This window comes from Sciurus carolinensis, chromosome 16, assembly GCF_902686445.1.
Source record: "Sciurus carolinensis chromosome 16, mSciCar1.2, whole genome shotgun sequence".
Taxonomy (NCBI): Eukaryota; Metazoa; Chordata; class Mammalia; order Rodentia; family Sciuridae; genus Sciurus; species Sciurus carolinensis.
In genome coordinates this window covers 57,781,211-57,793,842 of record NC_062228.1, presented here as the reverse complement: position 1 = coordinate 57,793,842, position 12,632 = coordinate 57,781,211, and the positions used below count along the sequence as shown (strand labels likewise).

The 12,632-nt window shown below is 53.6% G+C and overlaps 1 protein-coding gene and 1 long non-coding RNA gene across 6 annotated transcripts; one reads left to right on the top strand and one right to left on the bottom strand.

Moving 5' to 3' along the window:
* Window positions 1-396: 396 nt before the first annotated feature.
* On the bottom strand, window positions 397-4,359 carry LOC124967172 (uncharacterized). 4 transcript variants are annotated; one of them, XR_007105472.1, is made up of 4 exons: window positions 4,322-4,359; window positions 4,036-4,177; window positions 3,797-3,915; window positions 397-1,578 (listed from the first exon to the last, which is right to left on the bottom strand). It is a non-coding gene; the product is annotated as an uncharacterized LOC124967172 (long non-coding RNA). The 4 variants fall into 4 exon arrangements; XR_007105473.1 differs by lacking the exon at window positions 4,322-4,359 and having other exon boundaries at window positions 397-1,092; window positions 1,373-1,578; window positions 4,036-4,273; XR_007105475.1 differs by lacking the exon at window positions 4,322-4,359 and having other exon boundaries at window positions 397-722; window positions 1,373-1,578; window positions 4,036-4,267.
* Bcat2 (branched chain amino acid transaminase 2) lies at window positions 831-12,076 on the top strand. Of its 2 annotated transcripts, none has more exons than XM_047529260.1 (11): window positions 831-974; window positions 4,648-4,722; window positions 5,030-5,233; window positions 7,993-8,103; window positions 8,190-8,309; window positions 8,441-8,604; window positions 9,931-10,073; window positions 10,232-10,317; window positions 10,501-10,641; window positions 10,712-10,786; window positions 11,663-12,076. In XM_047529260.1, the coding sequence occupies exons 1-11, from the start codon at window positions 951-953 to the stop codon at window positions 11,699-11,701; spliced, it is 1,182 nt and encodes a 393-aa protein (XP_047385216.1). In that variant the 5' UTR covers window positions 831-950; the 3' UTR covers window positions 11,702-12,076. The 2 variants fall into 2 exon arrangements, with proteins under 2 accessions (XP_047385216.1, XP_047385217.1); XM_047529261.1 differs by having other exon boundaries at window positions 923-1,099.
* Window positions 12,077-12,632: the final 556 nt, after the last annotated feature.

Below are 12,632 nucleotides of genomic sequence, written 5' to 3'. Positions count from 1 at the left end.
CAACTTGGGGGGAAGTGTCCCAAAATTATGGAGGTACAACGGCTTAGGGACCTCGTTTTGAGAACACAGCAAAGATGAGATTTTGGTGTAATTGTAACGCGGATGCAGGGATTTAGGAGACCACTGATCACGAAAAGTTTGGGGAACACAGTGATGGGGGAGCACAGTCTAGGGGGTCACTGCCTCAGGTTTGAATTGCTAGAGGGATCCTGAAGGACTGCGATTGGCTAACTCTGCCTCTGGGGTCCTGAAGCTGGGGAGGTGCTCCTGGAGGGGCGTAACCAAGATGCCCTGCGCTGGGGTTTCTTCTTTGAGGGTCACTGATGAGTTAGGGGTGTGAGTGTGTGTAATTTTTCGGGCTTCACTGATTAAAGGGACTAGGCGGAGGCATGGCAAACTTTGTATGGTTTTTATTTCAGAGTTACAAATAACACGCATATAGCTTCTCCTTGTTAAGAAAAGCCATATTCAAACAGGAAAAGTATCCAGATTGCAGAGCGAAGTTCCTTTTTCATTTCTATCTGTCCCACTCAGCAGAGTCCTTTTCCAAAAGTCACATTTCTCTATGCCTCCGCTGACATTTACAGTGAGCTTTTCTTTTTCACAAAGGGATTGTGTAAACCGAACTTTCTGCTCCTGGTTTTTGCCTTCTCTTACCTCGAGATGCTTATCCTGGCGGGCACTTCATGATAATCTCTATGGAAATGCATTTTCAAAAACTACTGCGTGTATGAAAAGAAAAATAAAAATGAGGGAGGAGCGTATTAAGTTCCTGTCTCGTATAGCGCATGTACTCTGCAGCAGGGCCTGGCTCCCAATTGGGGAGGTCTGGCAGGATTGGGGTGGCCCGCGGGCAAGCATCCTGCGGGAGGGGGCGTAGTGGGGCGGGGCCGGAACGACTTTCTCTGGGGCCGCGCCCCGGGCGGGCGCAGTTACCCGCCGCACCGATCATGGCCGCACTCGCGCTGGGGCAGGTGGGTTCGCAGCCCCGGCCGGGGGTCTGGGGAACGCCGGGTTGGGGCGCACTTCCGGGTGGATCATGGGAGCGCAACCTTTCCTACTTGTCGCCGCTCCTCTGGCCCTGAGATTCCGCTGCGGGGTGCGTAAAGAGATGAGGTCCCTTGGAAACGAGCCCTAGGCTTTAATGGGCGGAGGTGGGGGCAGGTAATTGGTGGGGAGGGGACCTGGACGAGGTTACGGGGGGAACGTGGAGGAGGGGCCCGCCCGGGAAGGCCCGGGCCCAGAGTGGGGGCGGGAGGTTGCGACTGAAGTAACGTTGGTGGGGAGTCGCTAGGCAGCAGCCTGGGGTTGGGGGGCGCCGGGATCGGGGGCCCAGGACCTCTAGGTGCTGGGGCGGGAGGAAGGCACTGACCTTAGCCTCAGGTCTAGGCTGGGAATCAGAGCCTGGGTCCTGCTTCTTGGAACGAAAGGTGGTAAATGGGGCATGTTTATGTGAACCTTTGCACCTGGTTTAGAAATTGAGGCAGCTTCTCCCTGTCAAAGTGACAGGTCCTCCAGGCGAGAGTGGGACAGTCTCTTCTTAGCGATATGAGGTCACACAGCGGAGTTTCGAAGAACCTATGATCGTAGAGAATAAAGTTTCTTGGGAAGGAAACCGTTGGGTAGTTACAACCCTTGACAGCTGCAGCATAACCTTGGGAGAAATGTTTCCTGTTAACTTCTCACCTGACTTTATCTAAGTCTCTTATCCCAGGCCAATGAATAGCAGGGCAGATTTTCACTTTCCCCAGGTCTCAGTGAGTGACGGGGATAGTGTTGGGCAGACATTGTGGGACAGTCCTGGGATATGACAGGGGCATCCTGAGCACTGATGGTGACACAGCTGAGCTATGGGTAGGACAGTGCTGGGCTCTGACAGGTATGGTTTGGGGCTGTGATGTGGAGAATCCTGCGTTGGCAGAGTACCACCATAGTAGGTGAGTCCTGAACTCTAATGGGACATTTCTGAGCTCCGATGAAGACCGTTTGTCCTGTAATGGAAACAGTCTGGGGTCAAATCCTGAACTGTGATGGGCACTGTCAGGGACCCCCCTGGGAATGTCCTGGGGTGTGAAGGGGACAGTGTTGGGCCATGGTGGGGTAGACTGACATGGGAATAGTTCTTTGATCTGAAAGACACAGCCCCTGGAACTTGACAGGGACAATTCTGGAATTTAGAGGGGGAAGATTTTGGCTTTGGAGAGGGGACAGTCCTGAGCTATGTTGAGACACTACTTGGTTCTAGTGGGGAAAGTCCTGGGAAGTGACAGGGGCCATCTGGGGTTGTGATGTCTATAGGATAGTCCTGGTCTGTGATGGAGAGTAAGTCCTGGGCTACAAAGGGGAAGTTCTGGATGTGATGGGGTCAATCCTGGGCTGTGACAAGGACAGTTTGGGGTTATGACAGGAAAACTTGTGGTGTTTAATGATTAAACTCTTGGGCTCTGTCAGGACAGAAGTCCTGTGCCACAGGGAACACAGAGGAGGCTCATTCATATTACAGAGCCCTTCCTTGTGCACCTGCACCCCTTCTTCATTTCTTTTTCAAACTGGGGATTGAACCCAGGGGCACTTAACCATTGAGCCACATGCCCAACCCTTTTTATTTTGAGACATAGTCTCACTAAATTGCTGAGAGCCTCACTGTGTTGCTGAGGCTGGCCTCAAACTTACAATCCTCCTGTCTCAGCCTCCAGAGTCACTGGGATTACAGGTGCATGCCACTGTGCCTAGCCCCCTTCATTTCTGTTTTCTTTTTGGTACTATGGATTGACCCCAGGGGTGCTTAACCACTGAGCCACATCCCCAAATCTTTTTTTTTTTTTTAATTTTGAGATAGGATCTCCCTAAGTTGCTTAGGGCCTCACTAAATTGCTGAGGCTGGCCTCTTGAGCCACTGGAATTATAGGCATGCCCCACCATGCCTGGCCCCTTTCTTTCTTAATTCAGCCTCAATCCTTTTACACTTTGTCTCTGTAGCCCCCCTGCTACCTGCACATCTCCTTTGGGCTCCACCCTATAGGTTGGGGTCTGTGATGGCAGGGTAGCTTTACTCCTTGTCACCAGGGTTCTGACACCATGCCCAGTGCCTTCTCTGCCTCATGGGCGTGCTCTGTTTTTCTGCCTCTTTTGGCTCTGCCTCTAAACTTCTCTGAGATGTTTTCTCTCCCTCTCTCCTCACTTCTCTGGTCTCCTGCTTGAGGTTGTCTGAGGTCTCACTTCTGTCTGTTGCTCTCCTTCCTCATGCTGTCTCCTGGCTTCTCTTTATTCTGCTCAGTCACTTCCCTTACCTTTATTACCTCTCCCTCTCTCTTTCCCTCTCTCTCCCTCTCCTCTCCTTTCTTCCTCCCCTCCTCCTCCTCCTCTCTCTCTCTCTCTTTCTCTCTCTCTCTCTCATATCTTGTTTTTTCTGTGATAGATACATTTTGGTAGCTCTTGGCCTTGACTCCTGTTCTTTTCAGGTTGTTCTCCATTTTTGTTTCCTTTTCTCATTTTTCTGCTTCCCTCTCTCACTCTTTTATTCATTTTTCAGGCTCCCTCTGCTCCCCTGTGCTGGCTGTCCTGCACTGGTGTTCCCTCTCCATACTGTGGCTGTCCTGTCCTCTCCTGGGTGGAGCCTTGGCCACAGGGCCAGGCAGGCTTCTTATTACATACAGGCCTTGTGGGGGAGGTGCACACTCCCATCAGTGATCATCCCAGAGCCCCTTGGGCCCACCCCAGCCAAGCCACATCTCAGCCTTCATGGCCCAGAGTCTGTGACACTGCATCCCCATAACCCTGTCTCCCCATGACTCACCTGCTGACCAGTGACCACTGCCATTCTTGTCCATTCTTGCCAGTTGGTGACAACTCTCCTGGCTCAAGGGAGCGGGTAGCCTGCTCTGTACCCCTTAACCTCATGACCCAGCTGCCTTCCTGCAGGGTTGGGAAAGAAGCCATGTGAGGTGGAAGATCACCAGGATGGGCCACCCTGCTAGTCCAACAGACCCGCTGTGGCCTGCTCTCCCTGGGGAGGGCCACGAGGGAAGTGTGCACCTGAGCATGGTCTGCTGATGACTTGGGTGGCCCCAGGACCTGTGCTGCCCTGAGCCTCCAGATCTGAAGGGAGTTAGAGTCGCTGCTGAAGCGGCACCCGTGGCGTTGAGTTGGAGGTTTCAGGTGGTCTTGATCTAATGTCCTGAAGGAATAAGTCTTTAAACTCATGGTTCTGAGGTGGGAGGGAGGGGGCTTGGACTCCTGAGTTCTCAAGGAATGTGGCCTATGGGCCCCACACTTGCCTAACGCCTGTCGGCACTTGGGTCCCCTGGGAGGCCCCACTTACCTGCGCACCTTCCCAGGGCCTTGCCTTGTCTGAGCTCGTCTCAGGATGAGGTCAAAGTTCCCTGGGGTGGGAGGTGCTTACTTTTGACTTTGCCCAGCATGAAGGAAGGGGCCTGGAGCTGAGTCAGCTCTTTTTGGGGATGGCTCTATTGGGACCAGGGCTAGGGGCACTTGGCTAGAACTCAGTGCTCTGCCTGAATGCACTGGGACTACACACTGGAAACCAAGGGTCCTCCCAGGTGCAGAATGTGGCAAATGGAGTAGTAGAACCCTTGCTGTCTCCCACTGCTGGCCATGTCACCTTCCTCACTTCTCTTTCCATCACAGATCTGGGCCCGGAAACTTCTCCCTGTCCCTTGGCGTTTGTCTGGTCCTGGAAGATATGCCTCCACCAACTTCAAGGTGAAAGGAGGGACCTGAATACCAGGGTCTGAGGGAGGAGGGCTGGGGCCTGGACTCCGGATCTCAGGGAGGAGAGTGGGGTCCTGGACTCCTGGGTCTGAGGGAGGAGGGGATTGGCAGCTGGATTTGGGCATCTCCAAAGGTCCACAGCCTGGAGGTGCAGGTGGGTAGCAGTGGGGTAGCCCAGCAGCCTGGAGAAAAGACGAAACTACATTTCCCAGAGACCACTGGTCAACGGAGATGTAGTTTTTCAGTTTGGTGCCTTTGACCAGATTCCTGGACACCTGGGTTTCCCATCTTTTCTCAGGCTGCAGATTTGCAGCTGCAAATGACACAGGAGCCTCAAAAGAAGCCCAGCCCCAGCGATCCCCTGGTGTTTGGGAAGACATTCACAGACCACATGCTGATGGTGGAATGGGACAGGAAGAAGGGCTGGGGCTGGCCCCGGATCCAGCCTTTCCAGAACCTCATTCTGCACCCAGCCTGCTCCGCCCTCCACTACTCCCTGCAGGTGGTGTGGTGACTGACCTCTGTCCCTGTGTGCATAACCTTACCATGTCTCTTGCCAGTGCCACCTTCTGGTTTTGCTTTCCACATGCTTCTTTCCACTCATTCATTACCAGCCTTCCGGGGCCTCCTACGCTGCACACTGGGGTCCTGGTTCCCTCACTTGAAATCTCCACCCTGGTTACAACTTGGTGCAATCTGGGCTTTGATGAGGCAGTGTGGAGGCCAGGGTCTTTCCAGTCTAACTTGAAAGCAAGGGGGCCTTTTCTGGCAAAAAAGGAAACTTAGGGTGTTAGTGGGAAAGGGGCCAGTTGGTGCAAAGGCCCAGACAGGGAAAAACCTGGCATATTTGGGAGGAATTGTGGGACTGGAGTGTGTCAGAGGACACTAGGGGGGGTTATCAAGGCCACAAGAGAAACCGAGGGACTGGACATTGTCCAAGGGTGCTGGGAGCCATGGAGGACTCTGAACAGCAGAGGTGCAGGGCCAACCTGGGTATAATAAGACCCTGCTCGTGCTGTGTGGAGTATACACTGAAGTTGAGAGACTGGAGGCCAGGAGGTCAAGGCTGGGGTGATGGTTCAGGTAGGAGAGGATAAGTAGGAGTGGAGCTCTGAGCTGTGGGAATTCTGTAGCAGCCCTAAGGAGCTTCCCATCTTTTTTTGCAGCAGCATAGTATTCTATCCTAACAATGTACTTTATTAGGCAGTCCCCTATTATTGGGTACTTAGGTTACTTCCAGTCTTGTGCTATTATAAACATAGTTAAAATAAACAATGAAGTGCACCTGTCACTTACTTTAGGTACAAGAATATCTCTTCAATCAATTTCTACACCTGGGTGAAAGTGCATGTATACTGGTAGTTTTGAAAGGTATTGCCACATCGACTGCTCTAGAAGTTGTATCAATTTCTACACTCAACAGCCTAGCCTGTTTCCCCAAACCTTGGACAGGTTTTGTCCAACTTTTATATTTTTTCCAATTTCCTAGGTGGTTTTAAAGATTCTCAGCTATTTTATTTTTGTTTATTTTGCAGTACTTGGGATTGAACTCATACTTGCACATGCTAACCATGCACTCCACTACTGAGCTATGTTCCCAAACCTGCAGAGGTTTTCTTTTCTTTTCTTTTTTTTTAATGGAATCAAATGTAATCATTCTTTTATTTTTTGGTTTTGTGATGTGTCATAGTTAGGAAGACTGTCCCCAATTTAAGATGTAAGGCAGTTAGCTTACATTTTCTTCTATAGCTTTTATGGTTTAATATGTATTTTTTTCCACTCAGAATTGCAGTCTTTCTGGAATTTTTCTGGTGTGAGGCAGGGATCCAATTTAATTTTTTCCTAGGTGGGTGTTTGGTTGTCCATCCCATTCATACACCAGTGCTCCCAACCACAGCTCTGTGTTTTTATCCCAGTTCTGGGGATCGAACCCAGGGTGCTCTACCACTGAGCCACAGCCCAGCCCTTTTTATTTTGAGACAGGATCTCACTAAGTTGCCAAGGCTGGCCTCAAACTTTGGGTGCCCTACCTGAGTCTGTTGAGTACCTAGGGTTCCAGGCTGGTGTCACTGCACCCCACCCCCACACCTCTTTACCCCTTATTAGTTGCATTTTCTCTCCAAAATATCCTGGCTGTCTTCACTCATTTTTCTTCCATTTATTTATTCATTGGATCAACAAAACCCATGCTGTGCCAACCATGGTCCTAGGTGTGGGCTCAGTGGTACTCTGAGCATGCCCAGTGCCCTGGGGCTCTTTCAGCCTCAGGGGAGCAGACAGGCAGGCAGACAGGAGCCAAGGGCAGTGATTAGGCCCTGATGAGGGTGGGGGAGAGGCTGCACCACCAGGGGTATAAAGCTGACATTTACCTGGTTGTATTTTGCTGTTTGGTTTGGTTTTGACAGTGGTGCTGGGGACGGGGCCCAGGGCCTGTACCTGCTAGGCGAGCACTCTGCTGAGCCACAGCCCAGCCCTGGGGTGTGCATTTAAGCTGAACCCCATGAGACGAGCTGGAAGACGTGGGTGAAGCCAGGAGAGGACCATGCTGCTGTGAACCCTGGGAGTGGGAGGCGTCGGAGGTGGCAGCCATGGGAGAGTGGTCGGCAGTTGGTCTAGGAGACTGCGGGTGGGAGGCCAGGTCCCCCGGGCCTCAGAAACCAAGGGGAGGACTTGAACTTTCTCCTGAGAGTAGTGTGGTTGGAGTGGGGATTAACTTTTTTTAAGTAAAAAAAAAAGTTTGTATGGGACATTCGCAACACAGAAGTAGATCACAGGCTGCACTCGTGTCCTGGCACCTGCTTCGTTGGTTGGCTCCACCAGAGCCTTGTCTCCACCTTGAACTTCCACCTTCTTCCACTTTTCTTTGTGATCAGAAGCAAATCCAGGACATTGGTTTCTTTTGTCCACAACTATTTCAGTATCTCTCTAAAATGCCAGGCTCTTTAAAAAACCCATGACTTTCACAATTTACCATTCCTGAAAAACATGAGCAGTACCTGGAGGGCCTTCTGTGGGGTGTTCTCTCTGGCTCGTACTGGTCCACACTGCTTCCTGTCTGTGGCCACCTTAAGTCTCCCTGTGTCTGTCTGTCTGTCACTTCCTCTAGCTGCGAGTTACTCTCTCTCCACTCTCCCTAGCTCTGATTCCATCTGTGTCTGTGTCTTGGTCTGTCAGTCTCTGTCCTGTTGTCTCTTGCTGTCCCTCTGTCCGTGATGACCTGGGGGTCTGTGGCATTGAGCTCCCACACAACTGCCCCCGCAGCTCTTTGAGGGCATGAAGGCGTTCAAAGGTGCGGACCAGCAGGTGCGCCTCTTCCGACCCTGGCTCAACATGGACCGGATGCTGCGCACAGCCCTGCGCCTCTGCCTACCGGTGAGTAGCCCCGCCCGCCTGGGAGGGGCCAGGGTGCGTGGGAGCTGCACGCCTCCTGGCCTCCTGACCCGTGTGGGGCCCACCAGAGCTTCGACAAGGTGGAGCTGCTGGAGTGCATCCGCCGGCTCATCGAGGTGGACAAGGCCTGGGTTCCTGAGCGTGTCGGCACCAGCCTCTACGTGCGGCCCGTGCTCATGGGCAACGAGGTGAGCCGGGCCCTCGAGGCTGGGAACCTGGACCCCTGGGCCGGAGAAGGGAAGGGGCTGGGCCTGGACTCCTGGTCTTAAGGAGGAGGCTGAGTGGACTCCCAGGCCTGAGGCTGCCCCTCTGCCCCCAGGACTCGCTGGGTGTCAGCAGTGCTACTCGAGCCCTTCTGTATGTCATTCTCTGTCCTGTGGGTTCGTACTTCCCCGGAGACTCCGTGACCCCTGTCTCCCTTCTGGCTGACCCAACGTTCATCCGGGCCTGGATGGGTGGCGTCGGTGATTACAAGATGGGAGGGTAAGTAGCCCCCGTGCCCCTGGGATGTCCCGTGTGCTGGACACCAGAGGCGCAACTGCAGTGCCCTGGCTTATGGGCGTTTCTGGACGTCAGGTATCTTCACTGCCCTCTTTTACATGTTGGGGCAGCTCTGCCCACGGACTGGGATATGACATCGCACTGTGTGTGGGGCTCAGGGCTAAGCACTGTGTCCCTGTGGCTTCCCTGAATGGTGAAAGCCAGTGTTGGAAAGAGGAGGAGAGCACTGTACAGATGGACAGATGCACTCAGAGATGGGAGGGCCTGTGTGAGGTCAGCGGGAAAGCCAGGGTGCTCCCCTGGAAGCCTCTAGAGAGGAAGTCCACATCTGGCTCATTGGTCTCTCCCCAGCATCACCTGCCCTTGATCACCCAGTTTGGGCTGGGTCTCCCGTTCCTGGTTCCCACAGTCACGTGGACCTCCTGTGTCATCCTCTGTCCAATAGCCTGGGCTCAGCAGGGTAGGGAGGAGGCAGTCGGGTCTCCTGAGTGACCGAGGTGGAGGATGGCCACTGGCATGCTGGGACAGGAAGTGTGGCTGGGGGTTCATTCAGGTTCTTTCAACACACATCTCATGAGCTCTCCCAAGACCAGGCCCTGTGCTGGCTGAAACCAGGGGCACAGATAGTCAGAGCCAGCCTGCCTCTGGAGCTTCTGTCTGGTGGGAACTCCAGGGTCCAGAGCCACATGGGCTCTGATGGTGTGACATAGGACACTGTGACATTCTTCACAGAGAAGGTGACACTTTACTTATGAGTAGAAAGGATGTTTCTTGGGTTCAAAAGGTAATAAAGCCAGTGCTGCTGTGGGCACATGGAGTCCCAACTACTCAGGAGGCTGAGGCAGGAGGATCATTTGAGGCCAGGTTCGAGACCAGTCTGGGTAACAGTGAGACCCTATCTCAAAAACAGAAAAACATAAGGAAAATAAAAGGTAGTAGATGTTTTCTAATCATGGGGCCACATGTGTGGGGATGGAGGGGACAGATAGGATCACAGTGAATGTCCAAGGAAGAAAAAGAAGATCAGTTTTTTTGGAAATGATCATGGAGGGCATTTGAGGATTCGGTTTGATGAAGGATGAGGAAAGTGGCCCCAGCCCAGCACTTGTGATCTGGAGAACGGGAAAAGACAGGCACTGGCAGACATGGCACCAGGGTCTGGACCCTAAGGGAAAGGCTGGGGAGTCTGTGCTGGGGTCACTGTGAGCTGGGGAGGAGCAGAGTCAGCCCTGGGATGGCAACTCTTCAGGGCCATGGTGGGGGAAGGTGGGATCCCCTGCCCAGTCCGACCAGGTGGCCTTCCACCAGGAATTATGGGCCCACAGTGTTATTGCAACAGGAGGCACAAAAGAAAGGCTGCGAGCAGGTCCTCTGGCTGTACGGGCCTGACCACCATCTCACCGAGGTGGGCACCATGAACATCTTCGTCTACTGGACCCACGAGGATGGGGGTGAGCCCGCCATGACCAACCCACCCCAGGAGGAAGTGGCAATACCATGATCCCTGGCAGGTTGCAGAGGCCAGGGATTCTGGGCAGCGGGAGGTCCCTAAGAGGATGGGCAAGTGCTGGAAGGTTGTGGTAATGCCCCGTCCCTTACGCTGTCCTAGTGCTGGAACTGGTGACGCCCCCGCTGGACGGTATCATCCTGCCTGGCGTAGTCAGACAGAGTCTGCTGGACCTGGCTCGGACCTGGGTGAGGGCCGGTGGGGTACCTGTGCCTGGGTCCCTGCGTGTTGGGGCTGTGGTGGGGACTGGGTCCAATGTCAGGCCTCTGTCCCTTCTCCCTGGGTCTGTCACCCTCCCTGGGCTTCTTTCTCACCACCCTGCAGCAGGCTATCGCTCTGTGGATCCCGGGATCTCTGCCTCTTGCCCACAGGGTGAGTTCCGGGTGGTGGAGCGCAAGATCACCATGAAGGAGTTGCTGCAGGCACTGGAGGAGGGCCGGGTGCGGGAAGTCTTTGGCTCAGGCACCGCTTGCCAGGTCTGCCCTGTGCATCGAATTCTGTATGAAGACAAGGTGAGGTGCGGTGGACCTCATGGGCAGGAGAGAAGGGGCTACCCAGTTCTCATGGCATCTTCTCCCCTAGCACCTCCACATTCCCACTATGGAAAATGGGCCTGAGCTGACTCTCCGCTTCCAGAAGGAGCTAAAGGCGATTCAGGTGAGCTGGACTCACTGGGGAAATGGGATACATTTTTGTTCCCCAGAGAAGTCGTGTCCCCTGAGCATCTGGACTAGGAGCCCAGCCCCCCTCAATAATCCCAGGAATGATAAGGGTACCTCATGTTGGCCTCTGGGTCAAAAGCCTACTGGGTGAGTAGGCTTTTCAGGAGTCCCAGGGGCCTGGACCACCAGCCCTTAGGGCTGAGTAACCCTGTCTTGTAAGCTTCAGGAACTCCAGGATAACACATGGGTTTCAGAAGCCCCCTTCCCATGAGTCTGGCCCTGGGTCTCCTGGTGGGAGAGCTCCCCTTTCCATGAGTTTGTGGGACCCAAGCCTGCCCTCTTGCCACAAAGTCTGCCTCCCAAGATTCCCTGGGGCCCTGGGCTATCCCTCTGGCCTGAGAAGGTTTCCTCATACGAACCTCTGGCCCTTGAATGCTTCCTCCCATAAGCCTCTGGAGGCATTTCTATTCTGAGTTGCCAAGAGAGCTTTTCCAAGAACCTCTGGGCTCCTTGTGCTCTAGAACTAGAGCAGCTGGGTTTTCTGGCTGCCTCTCCTATGGACTTGAACTGTGCATCAGGACCTGGGACTACACTTCTGGCTTGATCAGGCTTTCTAAGCTGAAAACAACTTTTTCCAAAATCCTTCGGGGCCTTACAGTAACCCCTCTCTTTGTAACTACATCTCCTTTAGGCCTTTGTGCCATTGCCTTGATTTTCCTGCCCCGGGATTGTTGGTAGGCCTCCTGGGAAGTGGACTACATTTCCCATGAGGCCCTGGGGCATAGTTCCGAAAGCACTCAGTCTGGGATGCCCCAAGGCCTGGTGGGAGTTGCAGTGCAGCTCCCCCTCACACTTCTCCGTTGCCCTTCAGTATGGAACAAAAGCCCATGAGTGGATGCTTCCAGTGTGATGCTCGGCCGCGCCCGACAGTCTTCAGATCAGTCAACCTGAAGCATCTAGCCGGCCCTCACAGCCCTACCACTGACTCACCCGAAGTGCAATAAGGAAGGCCCCAGGGGCCTGGACTCCTGGCTCTCTGACACCCCCTCGTGGTCGCTACACTCCCAAAGTCATAAGGGCCAGAATCAGGCATTTTGGACCCTCACCCCACATCTCAGGCTCCAGGGATCAGGTACCCCCCAGCTGCTGCGTGTCCTGGGGGTCAAGGATGTGCCTTGGCCATGACTTTGCATCTCTCCGTTCTCATGCCAGACCCTGGTGCTGCTATTGGTTACTTTCTCTCTGTTCTTGCTGCAATTTTGAAATAAAATGCCAAAGAACAAGACATTCAGTGTCATCTCCAGTGACTCAGTTCTAGGATTCTAGGGGCCTTAAAATAGGAAACCTGGTTTTCAGCCTATTTTATTTTATTTTTATTCTTTGTACTAAGGATCAAACCCAGCAGCATTTTTACCATTGGGCTGCATCCCTAGTCCTTTTTTACTTTTTGATTCTGAGACAGGGTCTCACAAAGTTGCTTTTGGCCTTGGTAGGTTGCTGAGGCTGGCTCTGTTCATGGCATCTGCCACCACACCTGCCTGAGCCCATTTTATTTTCAAGGACCCAATAATCCAGGCTGCAGTGTCGTGGTGGTCCCTTCTGCTTCTGCACTGAGCAGGGTCCACCCTCCTCGCCCGAGCCTCCACACTTCCCTGTCTTGGGAAGAGCAGTTCCACTGTACACCCAGTCACTAGGCCAGACCCCTCGGTACTATAGCCCTCTCAAAGCCAGCTGGTCCCCAGCCCTAGTCCTCCCGCCCTGACTGCTCTGTCCCTTCCTCTTTGTACCCTAGGCCCTGGCTTTGGCTCCCGAGCCTGTGTTCTTCCTGTACCCTTGTCCCA

What these genes read in the sequence shown, in the direction of transcription:
- Bcat2 (XM_047529261.1), top strand. Translation starts at nt 1,040, where the DNA reads ATGGGAGCGCAACCTTTCCTACTTGTCGCCGCTCCTCTGGCCCTGAGA. An exon ending in CCCTGAGATTCCGCTGCGGG is followed by an intron (nt 1,100 to 4,647) that starts GTGCGTAAAGAG and finishes TTTCCATCACAG; the next exon opens with ATCTGGGCCCGGAAACTTCT. An exon ending in CCCTGCGCCTCTGCCTACCG is followed by an intron (nt 8,104 to 8,189) that starts GTGAGTAGCCCC and finishes GGGGCCCACCAG; the next exon opens with AGCTTCGACAAGGTGGAGCT.